The sequence below is a fragment of the Vulpes lagopus genome, chromosome 22 (genome assembly GCF_018345385.1).
Source record: "Vulpes lagopus strain Blue_001 chromosome 22, ASM1834538v1, whole genome shotgun sequence".
Classification (NCBI taxonomy): Eukaryota; Metazoa; Chordata; class Mammalia; order Carnivora; family Canidae; genus Vulpes; species Vulpes lagopus.
In genome coordinates this window covers 21,309,136-21,334,231 of record NC_054845.1, presented here as the reverse complement: position 1 = coordinate 21,334,231, position 25,096 = coordinate 21,309,136, and the positions used below count along the sequence as shown (strand labels likewise).

At 33.3% G+C, this 25,096-nt stretch overlaps 1 protein-coding gene across 4 annotated transcripts in view; it reads right to left on the bottom strand.

Moving 5' to 3' along the window:
- Positions 1-25,096, bottom strand: part of SPAG16 (sperm associated antigen 16) — a 938,011-nt gene that overhangs the window by 435,498 nt on the left and 477,417 nt on the right. For all 4 annotated transcript variants that reach the window (XM_041737393.1, XM_041737392.1, XM_041737389.1 and 1 more), the window contains one exon: positions 5,474-5,659. In XM_041737393.1, the coding sequence (XP_041593327.1) occupies positions 5,474-5,659 (186 nt within the window). The remainder of the gene's footprint in view (positions 1-5,473; positions 5,660-25,096) is intronic.

Sequence of the window (25,096 nt, the reverse complement as noted above, 5' to 3'; positions counted from 1 at the left end):
TGCTCTATGATCACATCTAAGGTGAGTGCTGTGTTCCGTGCCTTCAGTGTGCACTGCAAAATACTAGAAGTGAACTTCCTTCGAATGCAGATTCAGGACCCTGATGACCGTTTTACAGTTTGAAGAGTCTGAAGAGTTGAGGATATTAAGAATGGGCTCGTGGTTTTGTTGTCAATGAAATTAGCTCAAAACTCCCAAGGTTTCTAACATATTTGCTTCCAGTCAGAGTAATGCAGCAGTAATGACAAATTACTTTTCTAAATATAGTTCTTAAATTAGCTTTTTTTTTTTTTCCTCACTCAACTTAATCTTGATGGCATCTGAAACAATACTCCTGGATATAAGGGCAGTAAATTTATGTCTCACTCTAGGGGTCCCGAAACTATTGAGTGTTACACGTACCTCTGTGTTCTTCCATTCTTGTTTTAAGCCACCCAGTTCTTGCCAGTGTAATGCCTTGTTCCAGAAGTGGGGTAACGTTTTGGCTGTTTCCAACGCTTTCCCCTCAAGCTAGAAGCTAAGCAGGTACATGATCTACCTTCCAAATATCAGAGTGATAGTCTGGTAGAGCCACTCAGCCAAAAACACAGATACCATGGGAGAAAAGCAACTAGGAGTCACCCAGAATACCCTACCAGATATTATAAATTGCAGATGCATTGCATATTCTCTGGTTGCTTCAATATTGCTGCATTTTAAAACTATTTGTAATCTCATTGAAGGCAGTAATGGAGTCTTCAATTTTTCTAATGTGTATAACACAGTGTAGAATTATTCAGTCATTTTATGAAAATTTATTGATAATCTTATGCTTTAAAGAAACACAAGCTATTTTTTAATAGCTGACCAAGATCTTTTCTGATTTTCCTATCCTATTTTAATCACTTTATAGATTTATGTAAGATAAGATAGAACAATTAAATTTTAGTTCCAAAGTAGATGGGAACACTTTCTCCATATGTATATGTTGATTTTTTCTTTATATTTATGCAACCAAACTACTATGTGCCAAGCACTTCCTACTTAGGATATAATGGTGTGTGAGTGTGTGTGTGTGTGTGTGTGTGCACTTTAAGATTGACTTTTTTTTTTAAGATTTTATTTATTGTATGTGTGTATGTGCACTTTAAGATTGGCTTTTTTTAAAAGATTTTGTTTATTTATTTATTTGTAAATATTTTATTTATTTATTCATGAGAGACAGAGAGAGAGAGGCAGGGACATAGGCAGAGGGAGAAGCAGGCTCCTGAAGGGGAGCCTGACGCGGGACTCAATTCCAGATCCTGGGATCAGGCCCTGAGTGGAAGGCAGACACTCAACCATTAAGCCCCCCAGGCTTCCTAAAAGATTTTTTAAATTTATTCGTGAGAGACAGAGAAAGAGAGGCAGAGACACAGGCAGAGGGAGAAGCAGGCTCCCCGTGGGGAACCTGATGCAGAACTCAATCCCAGGACCTCAGGATCACGCCCTGGGCCAAAGGCAAATACTCAACCTCTAAGCTACCCAGGCATCCCTAAGATTGACTTTTAATAAATATATTTGAAAATTAAGGTAAAAATCAATGATTACTAATTTAAACATATAATTTCCACTTTATATAAATAATCATTCAGAAGACCATCGAAATATTCCTGTTAATTATTCATAGAAACTTTGTAGGCTGTCGACACATTCGGACTAATTGTACCACAGATACTATTCAGAGATTCTTATTAGCACTTAGTAAATGTAGCTCTTGATCTGGGATTTTTTATGTTAATTATGATTCGCAGTTATCCAACTGATAAGGAGCTAATTGGATGCTTTTGGCAAGTAATGTCCAATTGAGGAGCAGTTGCAAGGGTAGGGACCTGACATCAACTAAAGGATGCTCAAAACTAAGCCAGGAGTTCAAAGATAAAAGCAGATTGTAGAAGAGAGAGAGAGAAAAAAAAATATATATATATTAAAGATTTTATTTTTTTATTCATGAGAGAGACACAGAGAGAGCCAGAGACATAGGCAGAGGGAGAAGCAGGCTCCATGCAGGGAGCCCGATGTGGGACTCAATCCCAGGATCATGCCCTGAGCTGAAGGCAGATGCTCAACCACTGAGCCTCCCAGGTATCCTGAGAAAAATATATTTTAAACTCCTCCTTCTCTGGTGAACAATAAAATCTATAAATATAATTTTTTAAATTAAAAACTATATGGCCTCAGATTAAGAATATTATGGCCCAGTACAGCACAGCTTCCGCCACCATCTTACTAAGGCAAATAGCTTCTCCCCTTAAATCACTAAGCCAGTTCCAATAACCTATAACATTTTAAAGATACTAGTTTTAGTCTTATTTACAAAGTATTATCCATGAGTATGTAATGTAATTTTAAATTACAACCCAGTGTTTTGATTATGACTCAAAGATATATTAATAACCACTATAGAAATAATCAATTTCTCCCTTATTTGCCATTATTGGTCCACTACCTCAGCTTCAAAATTGGTAGATATTTTTTTGCCTTTGGTGATGAAAGTAAGCTCTTGACATTGATGGGAAATTTGAAATATAAAGAATTTTTGACATCAATTAGGAGCAATTTTGATCTGTTATATCAACGTCTCCCAGGTATCAACTGGAAGACAGTATTTGGATATCAAGGTCATGGATAAAAGTCATCAAATCAAAACTTTTGAAATAATTCTAAGTAGGACTGAGTCTACTGGGAATTAGTTTTCTTAACTATAGTCTTTTTTTAAAAAACACTTTGAATGATTAAAACATGGGAAAAGATATTATATTTTAGAATGCACTACAATCTTCTATTAGGATTCTCATCTAACCCAAAGGTGATAAACAATAAAATTGGACACTATTGTTAAAATTTCAGTCATAGAAAATGAATGTCTTACAGATCTACTGCATAACACAGTACATATAGTTAACAACACTGTATTGTATACTTAAAATTTTATCAAGAGGCTAGATTTTATATTAAGAGTTCTTGTCACTAATAATAATAATAGTAATGGTAATAAAAGAAGACAGGAAAAAGTTTTTGAAGGTAATGGATATGTTTATGTCATAGATTGGTGATGGTGTATACTTATTCATGGGTATATACTTATTACCAAACTCATCGAGTTATATACATTATATAGGTATAGCTTTTTGTAACAACCTTGTGTCAATCATAGCTCAATAAAATATTTTTAAATTCCGATATGGGGGATCTCTGGGTGGCTCAGTTGTTTAGCGCCTGCCTTCGGCCCAGGGCATGATCCTGCAGTCCTGGGATCGAGTCCTGAATCGGCCCAGGGCATGGAGCCTGCTTCTCCCTCTTTCTATGTCTCTGCCTCTCTCTCTCTCTATGTCTCTCATGAATAAATAAATAAAATCTTAAAAAAAATAAATGCCAGTATACTATAATACTTATGAAATCTTATCATATAATATAGAAACATAATAAAATTAATAAATACTTATAAAATATGATAATATAGAAACATAATAAAATTAAGAATTGCATATGATTGATTACTCCAGATAGGTAAATGGTATCCATTTGAGAATTAAAACACATCTTAAATTATTAACTATTTTAGATGGAAATAGATCTAAATTATATTATTCGGAGCCATGTTTTCCCATGCAGATTATGCCAAACATTATTTAGCTGAATTTGTATAACTCAGGTGGGTTCTGTTATTTATTCATTAATGTCCTCTATCTGTCAAGTTAGGAGACAAAATTTGCACCTATCATTTTAACAGTAAGAATTTAATATATGGGATTATTACCTATGTATAAAGTTGTTAACTGGATGACTAAATGGAGAAAAAGAGAATATTAAGGTATCATAGAGAGTGGCACTGCGGAAAGGAGCTATCACCCATAGGACTTAGTGAATAAAGGAAATAGGGTGCAATTGGTTAAACTTAGAAACTTGAAGAGGGATGCCTACAGGAGTGAAACTTAGTCCTCTGAGGAGGGGGCACTTGTCTACTGGTATTGGTGTCCCTCAGCTTAGAAAAGGGGCCATGCTGAGCTGGGAACACAGACCTCCGAGAAGGAGGCGCCTGTTTGCTGGAGCTAATGTCTTTGATGACAGCATGATCCAGCTTTTTACTGCAAGCATTAGAAAAGCTGCCAACTGGATTTAGCTGCTGTGATAAGACCGAAGCTGTGTTACTGAGGTGAAGTGTTGCTGGTGATGCTCACGGGAATTACAGGTCCAGAAGAAGCCCATAGGTAGGAGACAGGGAGAAGCAAATCCCCTCTACCTCCTCCAGCCCTACAGTCTCCCACAAGTTCCCTACTATTACCAAAGCCTAACAGAGTCTGCTTGCAAAGCAAATATGTAGTCTGCAAAGTTCCAGTCACACATCACACAAACAGTATAGAAGGGTCAGTTTGGGGCTGAGAAAAAAGAACAGAGTAACTGGTAAGTGGCCTTAGGAGACAGTCAACTTATGCATAGGACAGAGCATACCCTTTCAATGAATCCTTCCAGAAAACCAGCTGATTTTTTGCAAACACCATACTTGCCCACTCTCCTAAATAGGTTACCCATAATTCAAGAAAGAATGGATAGAGTTTGTTCAAGGTAACTGTTCTACCCATAGCCCCAAATCAGTAGTGTCTATCTTCATAGTGAGCCAATTTTTCTTTTACAAAATAAACTACAGTAGCTCAGTGACAATTGTTTACCTAAATTTCTAGGAGTCATTATCTCATATTTGGAATCTGGGCACTATTTTAATAATTTAAGTGACAGAAGTCTGACTGATGATTTATAATCCCTTGTGTTACCTGAAGCAGTCAGGATATTTGATAGCAGCTTTTTGAATACTATTTTCACATCTAATAGGATATAGTAATTATACATAAATACATGGATGAGAAGTATTTGACACTGTAAACATAATAGATTTGTCTGTCTTAAATTAAGATAAAAATATAAAACTTCTATATCTATAAAGTATTTTATAACACTTTACATACATCAAATTATATTAGTTCTTGCAATTTGTGAATTGATAAGCATTTAATTTGGGAAAAATATTATAATATATCAAACTTAAGCATAAAGCAAGTAATTATCTCTGTAATATTCATGTCTATTAAATTGCTGATTTGATAATGAAGCAATTCTGAGGGAGAACTAAAATTCTCATTCTTTAAAATAAATATTTATTTTTCTTCTGCTTAAAACAAACAGCTTCCCAATGAAATAATTCTAATCCTATTGCATAGGATTGATCTTTATACTTATATTTAGAAAGGACTTGTTATAACAATAATGATTAACAGAGTTAGAAACGGATTTTACAGACATTATTTCAGTAGCTTTCTATAATTTTATCAACTAACACTTTTTTTTTTTAAATGTTCCCTGGTGGGGAAGCATTGAGAGGGAAAAAAAAAAAAAACAAAACAAATTTTGCCTTTATTTATAACAGAGAGGGTTAATAATGTTTAAAAGTACTTCTTACCTGTTAACATCCCAGATTTTACTAGTCGTATCCAGTGAGGAAGAAGCCACAAAATCACCACAGGAGTGCCACGTGCAGGACCATACTGCATGACTGTGTCCTTCAAAGGTCAAAATGCAATTGCCTTTAGACAGGTCCCATAATTTAACCGTAGTATCACCACTTGAAGTAGCCAATTTGTTGCCACTATTTGCAAGAATATAAAAAAAGTAATTTGTTAAAAAGTCAATTTATGATTATTTTTTACAAATGGTTATATGCTATCAGTAATTTGTGTGTGTTTGTCGAATCGTTCTTGCTTTTAGTGGCATACTAAATGCTTGAATCTCAAGATCTTATTTGAGCCCATAACAATTATATACTTACTTGTATTATTTAGTAATTCAAGTTTGATGAGACAAACTACTGTTGCACACTTTCTGGATTAATTCTATATCCTTTTAGATTAATTGCCTAAATCAATATTTATTTTTAGTATGTATTAGTTTTTGGGCTATGTGTAGGGTCTGTGGATAATATAGCCTCAGAATGATGAAATTTTAGACATTGAATAAGATAATTTAAAAAGTTTAATACAATACAACAGGTCAGTATTGTTTATGTTTCGATGAACGAAATGGTCCAGGAATGCAGTTTGGATGTTGAAGGAAGTGAACCAGAAATGAGGATATTTTTGAGCTAGATCTTGAGATAGAAAAGATTTTGATGAGTTGAATGGTTAAGGATAAGCCATTAGACTTTCCATTTAGGTTATTAGTAGATGTTTAAAAAAGCAGTGACTTTCAAGTGGTGGACATGACTGCTAGTTTAAGAAATGAATGGATATTAATGACATGAGCAGAAACATCTAGGAGTTTTTGGTAAAATATTAATTCCAAGAAAATTTTAATTCCATCATTTTCCTCATATTCTTATGCATTGCATGATCCTTCTATCGTTCTCTTTATAACTTTTCTCTCCCTAAGTATAATGAATTGCTTATTCGTACTCTTTCCCTGTGATTTTGATTGACAACTCATTCTTCTCTCTGTTTCTATGGCATCAAGCATTAGGATTGACTAATTGAAGTACTCAGCAAATACTTCCAGAATGAATAAATATGTGAATGAATGAATGAATGAAGTTGTGTTCTTATAAAAGAATAAGGAAAGGTACCCAGTATTTCCAAGAGAGGGAATGGCAAGATCAAAACAAGTATTTGCTTACTTGTTTTTTTGTTTTGTTTTGTTTTTTTGGGTTTTTGTTTTTTGCTTTTTATGCTGTGAGAAGTACATTTTTTTTTAATTTTTTTTTTATTTATTTATGATAGTCACAGAGAGAGAGAGAGAGAGAGAGAGAGAGGCAGAGACATAGGCAGAGGGAGAAGCAGACTCCATGCACCGGGAGCCTGACGTGGGATTCCATCCCGGGTCTCCAGGATCGTGCCCTGGGCCAAAGGCAGGCGCTAAACCGCTGCACCACCCAGGGATCCCCGAGAAGTACATTTTTAAGTACAGCAGAGAAACAAGCACTGGAGAAGGAGAGTTTAAAGGTGGTGGAGGAAAGGTGGATTACAGAGTGAAGAAGGTTATACAGTTATAAAAGGATGTCTATTTTCCTTATAATTTTTTAAATTTAAATTAAATTAGCCAACATATAGTACATAATTTTAGCTATTCTGACTGGTGTGAGATGGTGTTTCATTGTGGTTTTGATTTGGCATTCACCTGATGCCAAGTGATGTGGAGCATATTTCCCTGTGTCTGTTGGCCATTTGTATGTCTTCTTGGAGAAAAGAAGACCTGTCCTCTGCCCATTTCTTGATTGGATTATTTGTTCTTTGGGTGTTGAGTTTGGTAAGTTCTTTATAGATTTTGGATACTTGCCCTTTATCTGATAGGTCATTTGAAAATATCTTCTCCCATTCTGTATTTTAGTTTCAGATTAGCAGAATTAAAAAGAAATGACTCTATGAGAGATAGTCCTTCACTAATAGATATTTAAAACTGTCTTTTACTTTGCAGCTATTGTTTATTTTTACATATATTTGCCATTCAAAATTTTACTTTTTAATACTAAAGACCTAAAAATATATTTGTCTAAAAATATTCAAGCAGGAGTGCCTGGCTGGCTCAGTCCATAGAGTATGAAACTCTCGATCTTGGGGTCATGAGTTCAAGTCCCATGGTGGGCCTCGGGCTTACTTAAAAAATTGTCCAAACAAACACAAAAATAAAAAATAAGTTAACTGTGGCTCTTTCTCAAATCTGTCCTTCTGATGGGCTAGCAAGCTATTATGGACATAAGTCTTGCTCTAGGGTAAGAATTACTGTAATGTATTTCTGTCTGGCTGAAAATTCTTTCATATAAGTTTTACATTCTTCTCCCTTGCTTTAAAGTATGTGGCAAAAAAAAAAAACCCACAAAAATCACAATAGTAATAATCACAACTGAGATAAGCAGTTGTAATGATCTTTACAAATGCCATCAACTGATATTTAGTCAACAATAAACAACATTCTCATAAGCTTTTAATATATTAAGTCTGTTGCTCAAGTGCATGAACTTAACCAAACCCAAAATATATAGAATATGAATTTCTGAATTTCTCTGAAATGTTTTGGCTTTTCAAAAGATATGGTTTGAAATATGCAAAATTGTATGCTTTTGGCACGCAAGAAAATAAAATATTTGAGGATGGAAAGGGAAAAAGAAAGAAAGAATGATGAACCAAAACTCAAAAAGTGCTCCAAGTCAAGCAAAACTCAAGGTTTCCCTCAGCTCCACAAAATAAGAGAAGTCGAAATCCCCAAAGAGAAAAAGTGGATCCAGTTTGTTAGCAAGTACACTAAATCATTCTTATTTACATTTGGTTAACTTCTCATTCTGGTTCTGCTGGACAGCCCACGTGACCTTGGACAGGCCATTAACATTTACACTTAACATTTCTGGAATTCATTGTCTTTTTTTAAAAATATGGATAGTAAGTCCTGCTCAATATAGCCTAAAGTGTTGCTTTGAAAATCAAATAAGAGAATTCTTACAACAGCACATTTTAAATTCTGGGTAATATTCAAACTTGATACTGTTTTTAAGAGATACTCTTGTGATAACCAGTTTTTACGTGGAATTGCTTATCCTTATGTCTATAGATAGTAGAATGGAATCCAATTACTTTCATTATTCTGTAATTTCATATACCTGTGTCTATCTACTCAACAGGATTATTTGAATTTGTAAAAGGAATATCAGTCACAATATTTTCACTTACTATAGATATATATGTATTATTTATGTGGCAGAAAAACCTATAACCAAATTATATTGATATATTTTCTCATGTTTTTTATAGGTAAAAGATAAAAATTTTGGTATCAATGAGCTCATAAAATAATTGTATCAGAAAAGCTCAAACTTAGAACTTAGATTACTTGAAAAAAATTAAAATATTTTGATTTACATTTAATGTGCCTAGCTTGTGAGAGTCCCCCAAACTTTAAGTTAAAAATTAAAACAAAAAGGGCAAAGAATGCTTTCATCCAAGTTATTCTAAATCCTTAGCCTTTGATACGGAGCTGCTGGCTGCATTTGGCTGGTGAGTGAGGGCACTGTGACAGAGTAAAGTGAACACCAGTCTACACAGAAAATGGTCTCTTTTGAAGTGAACAGTGCCCACATCCAACTTATGTTCCCTTTGTTCCCAATTGATATACCCTTCTTTTGTGTAGAAATGTAGAATCAACCAAGAATCATACATAAAGTGAATTCAGAAGACAGCCTTATGTTCAGATATTACAGATGCTAGCAAAAGCAGAGTGTTCTGCAAAGATCAGGTCTTCCCTTACTGGCTGCAAAACCACTGCCCTTGGTTGGGTGTATTGTTTGGAGCTCCAGGTGTACCTTTGCGAGTTGCTTGAGAAATTTCAATCAGATTTTCAGCTCAGTCTTTCCACTTTTACACAGGAGTGGAAAGATGCTGGCAAGTGGACTCTCCTGTGCCTGGTATATAGTATTTATAAGACATGCTATTTATTGTGTAAATGCACAGATGATGTATGCAAGAAGGAAAGAGAGATTTCAGTTGTTCATATATCTGTGTTAATAGAATGGAATAACTACATAATTTAGGGAGATATATATATATACACACACACACACACACACACACACACACACAAGTTTATAGCAAAACAAACAAGTTTAAAACAAATCTTGGTACAGAGAACAGAAAAATATTGGAATTGTAAAACTACCAGCATGTTACTCTTTTTTATTTTGTTTTATCCTTTAATTATGTTGTTGCTTAGGTTATAGATGCAGAAGGACAGAAACTGGTAGGTTAATTTATGAAACTTTATATGGAGGTCATGAATAATGTTGTCATCCTGAAAATAAGATAGAGATGCCCAGGAATGCCTTTAAACTATTACGTATTAATTTCAATCTTGGGAATTATTTTATTATTTAATTTTCTTATCGTATCCAACATGCTTCTGAGTCTTCTCTAGTTGTCATTCATATGCATGCATGTGATACATTAGAATTGAATATTCTTTATATTCTTGAAAAACATAACCTGGGTTATTATAATATTTTGATATATATCCATAGGTACTAAAATATAGTTCTCATCCTTTTGAAAATTAAGTTTCTATGCATACCCTATGACTGTGTCAAGAAAATGTTATATTCATAACATTAAATATATTTTTTCAGCTATCTCACAATTTCTACATTTGATACTTCCTTTTCCATTTCTTTCTTTTGACCCAATGTTCTAGAAGACATAGGAGATTCATTTATTCATTTCACAGTTAGTCATATGCTCCAGACACTGTACTAGACAACTCCATCCATCATCCCTCCATACTTCTCAAACATACGAAGCATTCTTCCCCTCAGGATATCTTCACACACTTCTTCTGGCACTAAGATGCTATCTCCTGTGGATATTCCCATGGCTTGCTCCATGACTTCAGTTAAAGACCTTTTCTTCAACTTCACCTTATCATGAAGGGCATCTCTTCCAATCCCACTTAAAATACTATATCATCCTAACTTTTTGCCTCTCTCTGTTACTCTTTACTGAATGGCTTTTCTCTAAAGCACTTTTCTCTATAGCACTTATCATTATTTATTTATTGCCCCCCCCTCTGCCAATAGAATGTAGCATATATTAAAACAGAAACTGTTTTTTAAATTAACTGCTATATATCCAATTCCAGCTTCATACTTAGCACATAGGGAATTTTGATAAATAGCTATTGAATCAATGAATTAATGGATGAAACACAATTATGAATATGCTAATGTCCCTAAAGTCCTATTTCTAATAGATAATTTTTCAGGGCTTATAATGTAAGAAAAGAATAATGTAGGCAAGTAGATCCTATGTCCCATCTTATTACTAGATTTCTTATTTGGATATTTACTTTTTAAAGAAGCTTAATTTCATGGCATACTAAATTATTTCCTCATGAATTTTGCCTGAGTTACTATACACACATAAATTCAGATTGTGTTGGAGGATATTATCATATAGGCCCAGGAAAATAGCATATCCCCCACCTACCTCATATCTTTTTTGGATAGATACAGGACATAAATAAATTCAATGAATAAGTAATTAGCTCACATTAAGTAAGCTAAAGAAATAATATATCTTATACTCCTAGTGAAAAAAGTCTAATTCAATGAGTATTTGGATTACCATGATAAGGCATTTAATAAAGTGATCTCTGAATATATACAGACTTCTCTCATAATTTAAGCCAAAGAAAAAAATGTAAATAATTTGAGGAATATGTGCACTTCATATCCTTCACATCTTTTGTATAAGCAGGTGCTCACAATGTGAAAGCAGGAAAGGAAAAAGGATGAATGTTCAGCATGTGAAAATGGCAGCATAATCAGAGATTTTTAAGTATTTTGCATTCAAGAAGAAAAGAACAATGAAAAAATTAAGCTAAGTAGATAAACAACAGTCAAATAATAAAAGACCTTTCCTGCAGTCCTAAATTATATTAATCTGTACGCCACAAGGAGAGATCAAAGGGTTTTAAAAGGAGTTAAGAAAGTAATCAGATATTAATTTTTAGTATGTTAACACTGGGAACATAATAAGACCAGATTTTTTTTTTTTTAGGAAGAGTAGAAAATACATTAAAGAATTGATAGTGCTTTCTATTATAGTGTTTTACTTAATTACTGAATTTAGTTATTTTGAGATCTATGCTTTGTATAATCACAAGCATTCCCAGGTTTTGGTAAATGATTTTCAAGTCAAGTGTCAGCTTCACACTGATACCTACCTGTTCCACTAGCTAAAGGATTTTCCAAGTCTAAGTGCATTGAATGGGGGAATGTCAGTTTTCCAGTGAAAAAGTCTCCTCTAATGATACTGCTTCTTTACCTTGTTTTGACATCTGATCTTAGTCCTGGATTACAGAATTTTTCACTGTACTCTTTTCTGATTTTCAAGAGTACACGGCAACCAAAATATGTAGGTGTGATGCTGAGTTCAAGTCCTAGGAGGATTGATTTGACAAAATATTTAAGGTCAGCAGAGGCAGGATATGTACTTCATTACCTGAAGCCAATGTCCTGTCTGAAAGTCTTATAGTAGATAGAACAAGATATTTCTCTGGTTCCAGAAGAAGCACTGCCTGTGATTCTGGTATAAAATAAGAGGTTTACCATACTTGAAAATATTATAATGATAATTTGGATACAAACTAGCTTAAGGAATGTGAATTCATATATCACGGAATTCCAAAATTTTAAGGCTAGAAGAGCCCTTAAATCCATATAATATAATCACACTTCCTTGTTTTAATTGTTCCTACTGATATTCTACTATTTTAATGCCCAACCTCTATTTAAAATTTCTAATAACAGGAAACTCAGTTCATTGGGCTTTAAGCAGCTTTGTTATAAAGTCTTCCTTTTCTTGAGCGTATTTTCTTCTATATAAAAAGCTCCCCTTCGTTAAAGTCAGTTATAATGCTTGGCATCATTCCAAATTCAAATAAAACCTCTTTCACTCAATTGCTTTTAGAGTAGAGGAAGAAAGCTATCATATCCTACAAATGACATTCCACTCATTTCTTTTCTTTATCACCCAAATATTCTTTTCCATGCTACTACTTTAGAGATAACACAGGGATCTTAGAAGCTGTACATCCACTCAAACTTGACTAGTCTATTTCTACTGAATAGGGCATATATTTGCATTATTCAAATCCAATCTTATATACTATCACTTCAAATACTGGTAATAAATATAAGATTATCTATATTTCCACACATTGAAATGTGAGACTATAGTGTGTAATTTCCGTTCTCAGAGGCATGAGATATTCTTTCTTATCCTTTCCCTAATTATTTTTCATGTTTCCTTTTCAAATTGTTATTTTCCTTCCCACAACAGATCTATTGTTTATAATGACCAGCCTTGCATTCAGATTGAAATTCTCTTGATAAAATCAAGAGAATTTGTTTCAGGGCAAACAAAGCTTTTTCTAATATTCTGAACTATGTTGTATTTCTGTCTGGGAACCTAACTGAATGAGCATTTCAGTTTATGAATCTACTTTTCAGAAATCCAAACTTCATTAATTTAAATCATGTTTAAAGCCAGCTCTTTACCTTTCCTGTCCCTCCATCCCTGCAAGTGTAGATAAGAGAAAGAAGTATTGGTAACAACAAACCTATCCCTGAGTCCTCTAATTTCCTGTGGTTTCATAATCACTAAAATGTTTTATTGGTCTTTCTAGGAGTGTCATTTATTCCACCATAAAATCAGTGGAGTGAATAGGGAAATGATAGATATGATTTCAGCAGATTCTCCATCACATTTCTGATAAACTCTGGAAAATAGCACAGATTTCACCTGAATTTGCCACATTTTCATTGATTAGAGCTCCTTCACCAAGGCTGTACCATTCATCAAGGAATTAGTAAATATCAAGGTACATATTAGTTTATCTTCTGTGTGAATTCTATACTCAAGCCTTACAAGTATAAGTAAATAAGATCTTTTAGGTGTATAAATTTAGTACTCAATAATAGCTCTTAATTATTCTGAAAATAAGGTAAACTATAATATTGGCAGAAGTTAGCTCTTATGTTTCAATCACATATTTGCCATTTAAAAGCCTAATTGCTTGTGGAAACAGTATTCTCATCTGTAAAAGAAAGAAAAGATACTTTTCTACTGTGACTCTCTAATGTGGATCAAACTAAGAATGTTTGCTAAAATATAATTCACGAAGAAGTTGTGAACACTAAGAAGTAAAGTTTATGGATCTCCAAACAATAGGCTCTGAGGAGTTGTCACTTGCACGGAGCACATAGCTTTAAAGAATTTTTTTAAAGGACGAGGGGGAGGTAAGAAAGGCATTGTTTTTTAGAAGGATAACTGCTCTTGTTGCCAGCTTCCAGGAAGTCAGCCCTTTCTTTAAGATGGAATTTTGTAAGCATAATAAATGTGAAACCCTACCGTGCAATCACACCATTTAAGGATGAAATTACTGGCTATGGAATAGTTAGCTACAGCAGAAGCTGGAATAAGAACTTAAATGTACATCATTTGAAGATATGAATTTGCCCTGTGTGCATTGAGCTCAAAGTCTGGCAGTGACCCACTAGAACAATGCACAAGCTTCAGCCTGAGACTAACCAAAGACAACATGACACTTGGAGAGTGAAATCCCTAGAAAATAAAATAGTATGATGCTGAATGCTTAAGAAAATGCATGTGGATGTAGAAACAAAAAGAAAAGGAATTCATATTTTTAAAGATTTTTTTTAAAAGTCATAGGTATAAAAAGACTGTGATGCAGAAACTGATGAGGAAGTTTGAAATACTACTGCAAGATTCAGAGTAAAGACTAGAAATGCAGTTGCATAAGACAGCATGGGGATCAAATAGTACTTTATTATTATTATTATGCATTTATTGAGAGGAATAACAGTGTTAAAATTTGGCTGCAAAGTGTAGTCAAATACGTATGTGTTAATTTACTAGTCATTTTATTAAATTATTCATAATTACATTATCTTTAATCACTTTTTCTTAAAATAGCAACTAGGGAATTCTAAACATGTTTCATCTAGAGTATAAGAATATGAATTTGAGTGACCTCCACTGACCAACACATACTGGACTTGTGTGGATTTGGACTGGATCATGTCAGATTTGTTTCACCTACAGATCTATCTGCATAGTCTGATTGGTGTCTCCAAATGCAACAATGACAGAAGCACTTTGGAAACGGTAAAACATTATTTAATATTATACTCATTTCTGGCTAACAAGAACATTGACACATTTGGGGACTTACAGCATACATACAGATGACAAACTTCTTGTTAGTCCCTATTCAAAGTTCCCATAAATAGATTTTAAAAATTTATTTATGTTAGCACTACTTGAAAGTCTTAATGGAGGCCCATTAATATCATAAATAGGCATAAGTAAAATTATGTTATTTGCTTTTAATTTAAATTTTTGTACATATAAGACTACATTTAAAAACATAAAAACTAAATTATAAAGAAAATTATCAACAATCTAATGATTAAAGACAACTCTCACTCTTTGCAGATGACATGATACTCTATATGGAAAATCCAAAAGACTCCACCTAAAATTGCTAGAACTCATACAAGAATTCAGCAAACTGGCAAGCAATAAAATCAATGCAGTGAAGCCATTTGCATTTCTCTACACTAACTGAGACAGAAAAAAGAGAAATTAAAGAGTGGATCCCATTTACAATTGCACCTAAAACCATAAGATACCTAGGAATAAACCTAACCAAAAAGGCCAAGGATCTGTACTCAGAAAACTATAGAACACTCATGAAAGAAATTGAGGAAAATATAAAGAAATGGAAAAACATTCCATGTTTATGGATTGGAAGGACAAATATTATTAAAATGTCTATGCTACCTAGAGCAACCTATATATTCAGCACAATCCCTATCAAAATACCATCAACTTAATTCACAGAGTTGAAACAAGTAATTCTAAAGTTTGTATGGAACCAGAAAAGCCAAAGGGATATTGTAAAAGAAAACCAAAGCTGGTGGCATCACAATTCCAGACTTCAAGCTCTATTACAAAGCTATAATCCTCATGACAGTGTGGTACTGGCACAAAAACAGACACATAGATCAATGGCACAGAATACAGAACCCAGCCATGGACCTTCAACTCTATGGTCAACTAATCTTTGACAAAGCAGGAAAGGATATACAAATGAAAAAGGACAATCTATCAAACAAATGTTGTTGAGAAAATTGGACAGCCACATTCAAAAGAATATGACTGGACCATTTACTCATACCATACACAAAAATGGACTCAAAATGGATGAAAGACCTAAATGTGAGGAAGCAGTCCATCAAAATCCTAGAGAACCCAGGCAGCAACCACTTTGACCTCAGCTGCAGTAAGTTCTTACTAGACATAACTCCAAAGGCTAGTGAAACAAAGGCAAAAATGAACTATTGGGATTTCATCAAGATAAAAGGTTTTTGCACAGCAAAGGAAACAGTTGAAAAAACCAAAAGACAATTAACAGAATGGCAGAAGATGTTTGCAAATGACATATCAGATAAAGGGCTAGTAACTAAAATCTACTAAGAACTTATCACACTCAACACCTAAGAACAAATAATCCAATCAATAAATGGGAAGAAGACATGAAAAGATATTTTCCAAAGAAGATACACAAATGGCCAAAAAACACATGAAAAAATTTTCAATATCACTCAACATCAGGGAAATACAAATCAAAACCACAATGAGAAGCCACCTCACACCAGTCAGAATGGCTAAAATGAATGAGTCAGGAAATAACAAATGTTGGCATTTGAACTCTATGGTATTTACCAGGGGTTGAAAATGTATGAACACATAAGAATCTTCATATGAATGTTTACAGCAGCTTTCTTCATAATTGTGAAAATGTGGAATCAAACAAGATGTCCTTTAGTAGTGACTGGACAAATAAACTTCACACATCCAGACAATGGAATATTATTTGAGTGCTGAGAAGAAATGATCCGTGAAGCCATGGAAAAACATGGAGGAAACTTAAACACGTATTACTAAGTGAAAAAAGAAGACCATCTGTAAAGGCTACATACTGTATGATTCCAACTATGTGACATTCTAGCAAGGCAAACTATTGAAACAATAAAAACATCACGTTGCTAAGGAGTTCAGGGGTGGGGAGAGATGACTAGAGGGAGCACAGATGTTTAGGGCACTGAAAATACGCTGTATGATATAGAATTGCGGATATGTCATTAAACTTTTGCCCAAACTCACAGAATGTACAAGAGTGAATTCTAAACCTTTGACTTTGGGTGATTATGATGGGTCAATCTTTGATAAAAATCTTTGATTAAAAAAAATATATATAGCATTCTGGTAGGTGATATTGCTAACGGGGCAAAAGGCATATTAGAAATTTCTGTAGCTCCTTCTCAATTTTGTTGTAAGCTTAAAACTACTGTAAAAATAGACTTAAAATACACTAGAAAAGTAGAAGAAATGTCATTGAATATCAATCAAATTGTAGGTATGAAGGATGACTTTCTAAGCCCTACACTGATGAAAAAAAAATCACTATATTCTTCCAAAAAATGTTGACCAAAACATACTAGCTCCAAAATTCAATATACTGATATTGAAGTAAAACTAAAACAAAATTACTAACATTTCATAAAAAGAGAGACATATTTGAATTATGGTTTATTCAAATGGAAAATAATTCCACAAGATAAATTAATGAACAGGTAATTTACAAGCAAGATAATACAATTCATCTACACACAGAATAATGGTCAAGAAAATAACTGAAGAAAGATAAATAGAAGTAAAACTATCTGTCCTGTCTACCAAAATAACAAATGAAAGTCACTTTAAATTATTGTCATTCATGATTAGATTGTTGATATTTTTGTGATGATACTGGAAGTTGGAGAGGGAACAGCAGAAATACTTTTGATTCTATTACCTACTTCTGAGACTTCTCAGTTGTTTAACAGACTACTAATAGTTAATTGTGTAGCTTATATACATTTGCACACTTTTCGAATCCCGAACAATACTTCCTTGGTACAAATACATAATTGAAAGTCTTTGAGAAATACAGTAAGATGACTGAAAGGAAAGTATCATTTACTAATAAGACCTTTTGGATTTAACATGATAGCTTTTCTATTTGATTTCACATTTCTATATTCAGGGTTTTCCCTCACATAACCTGTAGGTATTTTATAGTGTCACTGAAGTCATTGGCTTAGAAATCTTCTGAAGTGTGCCTCTCACGAAACTTGCCAATATTTAGAAGGCTTGAAATTGCTTAAGTAGTTTGAAGGATGTCAGTTCTATGACTGATGTTGGTCTACTGAAATTACACTCAAATTATACAATGGAATATTCCTCAGCCATTAGAAACGACAATACCCACCATTTGCTTCAACGTGGATGGAACTGGAGGGTATTATGCTGAGTGAAGTAAGTCAATCGGAGAAGGACAAACAGTGTATGTTCTCATTCATTTGGGGAATATAAATAATAGTGAAAGGGAATATAAGGGAAGGGAGAAGAAATGTGTGGGAAATATCAGAAAGGGAGACAGAACCTAAAGACTCCTAACTCTGGGAAATGAACTAGGGGTGGTGGAAGGGGAGGAGGGCGGGGGGTGGGGGTGAATGGGTGACGGGCACTGAGGGGGGCACTTGACGGGATGAGCACTGGGTGTTATTCTGTATGTTGGTAAATTGAACACCAATAAAAAATAAATTTATTAAAAAAATTATACATCTTTCATGAAGATAATTACAAAACAAATTATTTAATGTTATTGATTACATATTATAATCATTCTATCTGTATATACTAGCTATCGCACTATAAAATTATTCCTTGACAATTTATTTTTTCAAATAATAATGTAGAGAATTTTTAAAATTCTTATATATACTATTATATTGGTATAAGATTTAAATATTTCATAGATGTGAAACTTTCCATGGAAAAGTTTCTTTCTTTCCTTTCTCTCTCTCTCTCTTTTTTAGGATTGATTGATTGATTGATTGATTGACTGATTTGACAGAGCACAATCGGGGGCAGGGGCAGCAGATAGAGGGAGAGGGAGACTCTGGCTCCCCATTAAGCAAGGAGTACAATGCGGAACTCATCCCCAGGGCCTGGGTCGAAGGCAGACGCTTAATTGATAGCCATCCAGGCTCCCTAACCCACGGAAAACTTACTGTCATTATTTTTCTCAAATTTATCAGATTTCAGATAAGTAGGTATTAAATGTAAAAAAATAAAAATAAAAATGTATATTTCATGAGATAACATTTTGTTCTTAGCACTGTTGTTTCTCCTATCTTGAAAGATAGGTAGTTTGGAAAATACCTATTTTGCTGTTCAAGGAAATATGATAACTATTTAAGTCCAAGTTTGCCTTGGTAATTTAATATAATAACTATATGTCTGAATAATTCTTCTGAGGTTTTCTCAGAGTGGCAAATTATGCAGAGTAAATAACATAGGAGCTTGGCTCTATACTAAGAGTGTGATTTAAATTGTTGCTTTATACATAAAGTTAAAATGTTTCATTTATTTTTAGAGGTAATTTTAATTGATATTTTGGCTGCAAATCATTTATCTTTCACAGTGCGATTTACTGATACTGTAGTCAAACTGCAAAACTGTTCAACAATTGGAAATATTCTTTGTGAAACTGATAATGCAAAGACTATTAAGGAATGGTCTTTTTAAAACCTATAACCATTCTTCCTAAGTATTTTACAGTGCTTTAAAATTAGTTTAAAAAAATAAAAAAATAGATAAATAAATAAAATTAGTTAAGAATGTAAAGAACAAATGCTAAAAAACAAATATGGTATATCATCAGGGGTCATTCATATAAGCTGTATTTCTGTATTATGAAGGGGATTTGATTTCGTTCTGCACATTCAAGAATCTATTACCATTTTTGCTTTGTAGAAGTGAGGGGAAAAGTGTTTTCCTCCATATCTGATTTTATAATCTAGTCTAGTGAGGCATCTCACTAACATCTTTAGGAATGAGCTGTCCCTACCTTCAGCAATTCTCTCTCTCATGCCTCTCAATCATAGCTTTCCTTTAAATTTAATTTATTTCATTTTAGGTCATATAAGTTATAAATTCTTTAAAGCTATATTAAAATGCCTGCCTGAAATGAACTATTTCTCTAATACAGAATTCAGAGCAAACTTTCCCTTTTTATAACATAGCAAAAATATCAGCAATAATTGGCCATATTATATATGCAGACTTACATATACATGTACTCATATATATTTTATATCTCTATGCAAATATATATGAACTAGTAACAGAGTAAAAAATTATAAAATATGTACTATGCATAATATATAATGTATAATACACATTAAATATTTGTCTAAGGAACTAAAAACTAAAATTAAGATAATTCTTGTTCTGCTGGTCATAAAAGAATAGTTTCTTTTTCTTTTTTCAAGAATAGTCTCAACTAAGTACATTTTCAGACCTAGTCTGTACTCTAATTTTTTAATTATGACAATCACTTATATAACTTCTCTCAAAAGCATGCAGAAATGGCCAAGCTGAAGACAGGTCTAAATAAATATCTGAAAGCTCTAACATACAATTGAGGGACAAATTAATAACGTAGTGATGAATATAATTCCTAAAACAAAAGAATAAAATATTTCCATTGATAGCTCACAAATAAATGTACAATAGCAATATTAAAATTTGCATAACTGCACTGAGGACATCTAAATATGTAGAAAAGAATTAATTTTAAAACTACTTTCAGTAGGAGGTTTTTTTAAAAAGTATGTATGTATGTATGTATGTATTTATTTATTTGAGAGTGAATGCCTATGTGAGTGGGAGATGGTGGGTGGGGGCGGGAGGAAATAAGGAGGGAGAGAATCTCTAACAGGCATCACCCTGAGGGTGGAACCAGATGTGGGGTTTAATCTCAGGACCCTGAGATCATGAGCTGAGCTGAAACCAGGAGTCAGATGTTTAACCAACTGAACCACCACCCATGTGCCTCTCAGTAGGAGCTTGGACAGAAAATGAAAGCACTGTTAAGTCCCATGGGAAAAATAAGGAAGTTACAGAAGATCTAGTTTCCTTAGTGTAGAGATTACAGATGGATACACAATATGGTAGAGCATTAAGAAGTACATGATCATCTTCTCAAAGAAGTCTGCGTTTCACAGAACTTAAAATTATTAAAAAAAAAAACACCCCATGTTTCGTTTGTGTTTTGGAGATGCATACCTCAGGATAGGGCAAAGAGAACCTTGTTTTTAGCAGTGATATCAATTAACCAAAAGACTTTTATTAGGAAAGAAAAATGTTGGAAAAGGAAATGGCTGATTGAAAGGTTAAAGATTTCAACTAGAGAATCATGCTAACTCTGACATACACAGTTTTGTGGTGTCTGCTGAAAGGAAAGAGACATCTCAAAGTGAGAGCCTGACAGGCTACTCATGAGCCTTTCAATGCAGCATTTGTTGGGGCTAAGGATTGGGTGGGGAAGACATCATGGGGACCATGGGAAGTTTAGACAGTCAAGACTAGCTTGTTCAAAACTAATTCATAGGATATGAACAAACACAAAGCATACTGACAATTTTAAAAGTACAAAATAGAGCTGTTTGGCAAGCTGAATACTAAATCCTCACATTCTCTTCCAATCTTAAAAGTCAATGAAGGTCAATTTGTGGGTAGAATGTTGTTTGGTGACCATGAAATCAGATGCAAAAGGTTAGGTTTTAATATCTATCATATGTGGATGCAATTACCACTACTATGCAAAGGTTCCTATCACATGTCTTCTCTTTAGAAGAAGCTTGATCACTGAAACATTCTAGCTTTTGGCTTCCCTATTTCCATGAACTACGCTTTTATTCTATTAACAGAAATTCTATCCAAACAAGTTATAATGAACTTGATATGGCTCTTTTATTTACACTCTTTTACATTAATCACTATCCAGGCATTCACTTTTCCAAATGTCCATCAGCAGTATAATAGAAGATGACTCAAACTAATTGATTTCTTTAAGAGCCTTAAATTTTAGTCCAAAATGACTTATAGAAGGATTTCTTTTAGCTCAATTGGTGGTTGTTCTTTAACAGGATAATCCGGTTCATACATCAGGAGATTTTGAGGAAATTCTCAAATATGGGACTAACTGTAGTAAGAGTTTTTTAAACCTTGAATAATATACCCAAATATTAAAACTTTCCAAAAGAAACATAGGGTATTTATATGATTCTTTAAATAAATAAAGAGTGCCCCTTCATGGCAGGTCCTTCAATGTATGGGGTTTTTCAAAAGCTATCAATTATTTTCACAAGTATTAATACTTTCAGAGTGCTAGCTAACTTGATAGCCACCAAATATTTAATATAAAGAAGATACCAACTGTCCTTTGAAGATGTCACAACATACAGAAAAAACTAACATTCCACTAAGTAACTGAAGCCTGTCACTTGGAAATATTGCCTCCCATTCAGAAATTATCAGTTCTTAGTCCATGAGAATAGTAATATATGCAATTTGTGGCCAAAGTAACCCAAGTTCCTTGTAGAAAATTTGGAGCTACAGATAAGAAAATAAATGTCTATCCAAAGCATCCGCAATCCTTGTATCCTCAAGATAAGCACTGCATTTAGTTATATTTTTGCAGAATTATTTTTCTGAGACAACTAATGCAGGCAACTATAAAGTACAAAATAAAGAAGCCTAAGCTTAAAAGCATGTAACTTTTTTAACCAAAATGATGTAATCTCATTATAAAAGGAAATTAAAAAAAAAAAAAACAGAAAAATACAAAGGACATGTGAAAAAGAGAAAGCATAATTTAATAATACACGCAAAAATTGCACTGGCCAGATAGTCAATATTTGCCAAAATTAATTTCAGACTTTTCTCTTTACATGTTTGCACCTAGAACTAGAGATAAATAGAGCAAACATATAATTTTTTAAAATTAGAGTCATACTCTGCATATTAACAAAGTTTTGCTAGAATCACCATTAACTGAATTTACTCAAAGAAAAAAGGAATTGAACTGCAGGAATGTTTGAACTTCAAGTCCATTTTTCTTCCACCCCAGTTTATGAAAAAAATATGAAAAATGTGAGTAGTTAATATTTTTAAAGTTACATGTTTCATCCCCTGTGATATGTTGAGAACGCATTACCTCTTTGCTATTCTTCACAGAAGTCATCGGTCTTCACAGAAACATCCAACAAGCACACTTTGAGGGTCATTCTACAAAATATATAACCTGTGCCCTACAAAAATGTCAAGATCATGAAAGACAAAGAAAAATGGAGGAACTGCCATAGATTGGAGATGAAAGGTAAACTAATTGCAACAGTGAATCCTGGACTGCATTCTAGAAAAGAAAAAAGACAACAGTGGCAAAATTGATGACAAATGATTAAAGTCTATAGCTTAGTTAGAAGTATTGTGTCAATGTTAATTTCTTAGTTCTGTTCATTGTACTATGGTTATATAAGGTGTTAATATTTGTTAGGGTAAGTCAGATGAAGGCCATCAGAGAACTCTCTGTAGTATATTTATAATTCTAAAATTATATCAAAATTTAAAAGTTTTTAAAAATAGGGAAAAAAAACATATTTCACTTTTAGACCATTTCTGCCAACTTTCATCTCTGAAGTTCATTAAAATTAGAATTGTTAAACTTCTTGTCCTGGTGATCACCAGATTCTGATAGTTGTAATATTCTTTCCAAGTTTCAGAATATAAGATCAAAATATTGTCCACAGTTCTGATTTTAAATGGATTCAATTATCAATAGTTCTTTTTTTTTTTTTTGCAATGTCTTTTGATTCATTTTTTTGGTTAGATAACTTTCAGTGTCAAGTATCTTTTTTCAAGAAGGATTTATAAATCCTATGACTTCAAATTCTACTATACTTAAGAAGATCAATTTACCACTCTAATAATCCCACTTGTTTTTCTTCACAAGTTTGTCAGCACTGCTCCGGTATTTCCTGGCATTGAGTATTATCCTGGTCCTCTGTCACTTTATCTTCATTTCTTTGTTGAGTGAATATCATTTTCATGGTTTTGCTGCTGCTGCTGTGACTGTCACTTGTTTTATTCAACAAGGCTAGGATCATGGATGCTGTACTTTCTGAGTTCTTTAATATTTAGGAATAATTTACAATGTTTGAGTAGACATAATATACATGGATTATAGTTTTCTCCCATACAACACTTTGTAGATATTGCTGGATTATTCCAATATTTATGGTTGCTATGGAAAAGTCTGAAATCACCTTTTTCCCCCCTTTGTTTGGTAGTTCTTCTACCTGCTTATTTGGGGATTATTTTATCCTTGCTGTCCAATAATTAGCAATAATATATCTTGATATTAGTGTGGTCTAGGATAATTTCCATGTTGTTGCATAGATTTAGTCCTTCCTCATTTCAGGGAAATATTTTTTATATCTGTAAATATGCTGTTTCATGTCAGTGACACCAATTATTCTTACATCGAGACAGTTGTTTATGTCCTCCACATATGTTAACTTTTCCCTATTTTTTAACAATTACTTTCCTATTTTCTCTGCAGTTATAGTGATTATTGCAAGCTTTCTTCGAATGTATACATATTTTATTCATTCCTCCCTTAAAGATTAAAGTTTATTTCTAGTTCTATAATTACAAATTTTTGCTTTGATATGGTGCAAGTGAATTTTCCTTAATTCTCTTGCCTGTTTATCTGTGATCTTTTGTCTTTCCTTACAATCTAGAGTCTAAGAGACAACAATTTTATATTTTTCACTTTTTTTCCACTAAAATCTATGTGTGTGTGTGGCAGGGTGGGTGGATATAGAGGGAGCAACTTAAATGGATCAGGTAAATTTTTGTTTGAAGAGGTAGAGTGCCGAGATGTCATGGAAGATGCTCTTCTGTTCTGATTTTTATAAACATTTCTTATAAGTATTGTATATTTTTAGAGTACTGTTTTTCCATAATGAAGCACATCTTAGACACTTCCTACCAATTCATATGGGCCCTGAAAGACAGGATACTTCTAGTTTGTTTCTCTAACATTTAAAGACAAACTGTGATGGCTGAAAATTATTTCTGCTAAGACTCTTATTTTCCCTTAGATCCCTAGAGTCTTCTTTTATTTACATATCCCCAAATTGTGGATTATTGTTGAGAAATCTTAAAACATTCTAACACACCTCCCTAGCAGTCTGGATAGGATTGACGCAAATATTGTAGAGTTAGAATGTTGTAACAGAGTATCTTTAGCTACTCATTTTTTTTAATTTGTCATAAAGTTATATGCATTTCATTTTTCAATCACTGCTGATGGACTGTGTTGCCATGTATTACATCTTTTACTTTTAACCAGCAAAAGAGGAGAAATGTTATTTGACCTACCCTACTCTATAATATCCCTGATTCTGCAATGTCTTCTTTTTTCTAAATCATATTAACTGTTACAACATATTGATGCCACATTAGAACCATGTTGATTGAAAGCATGCATTTACAGTCATGAGTTATCAACC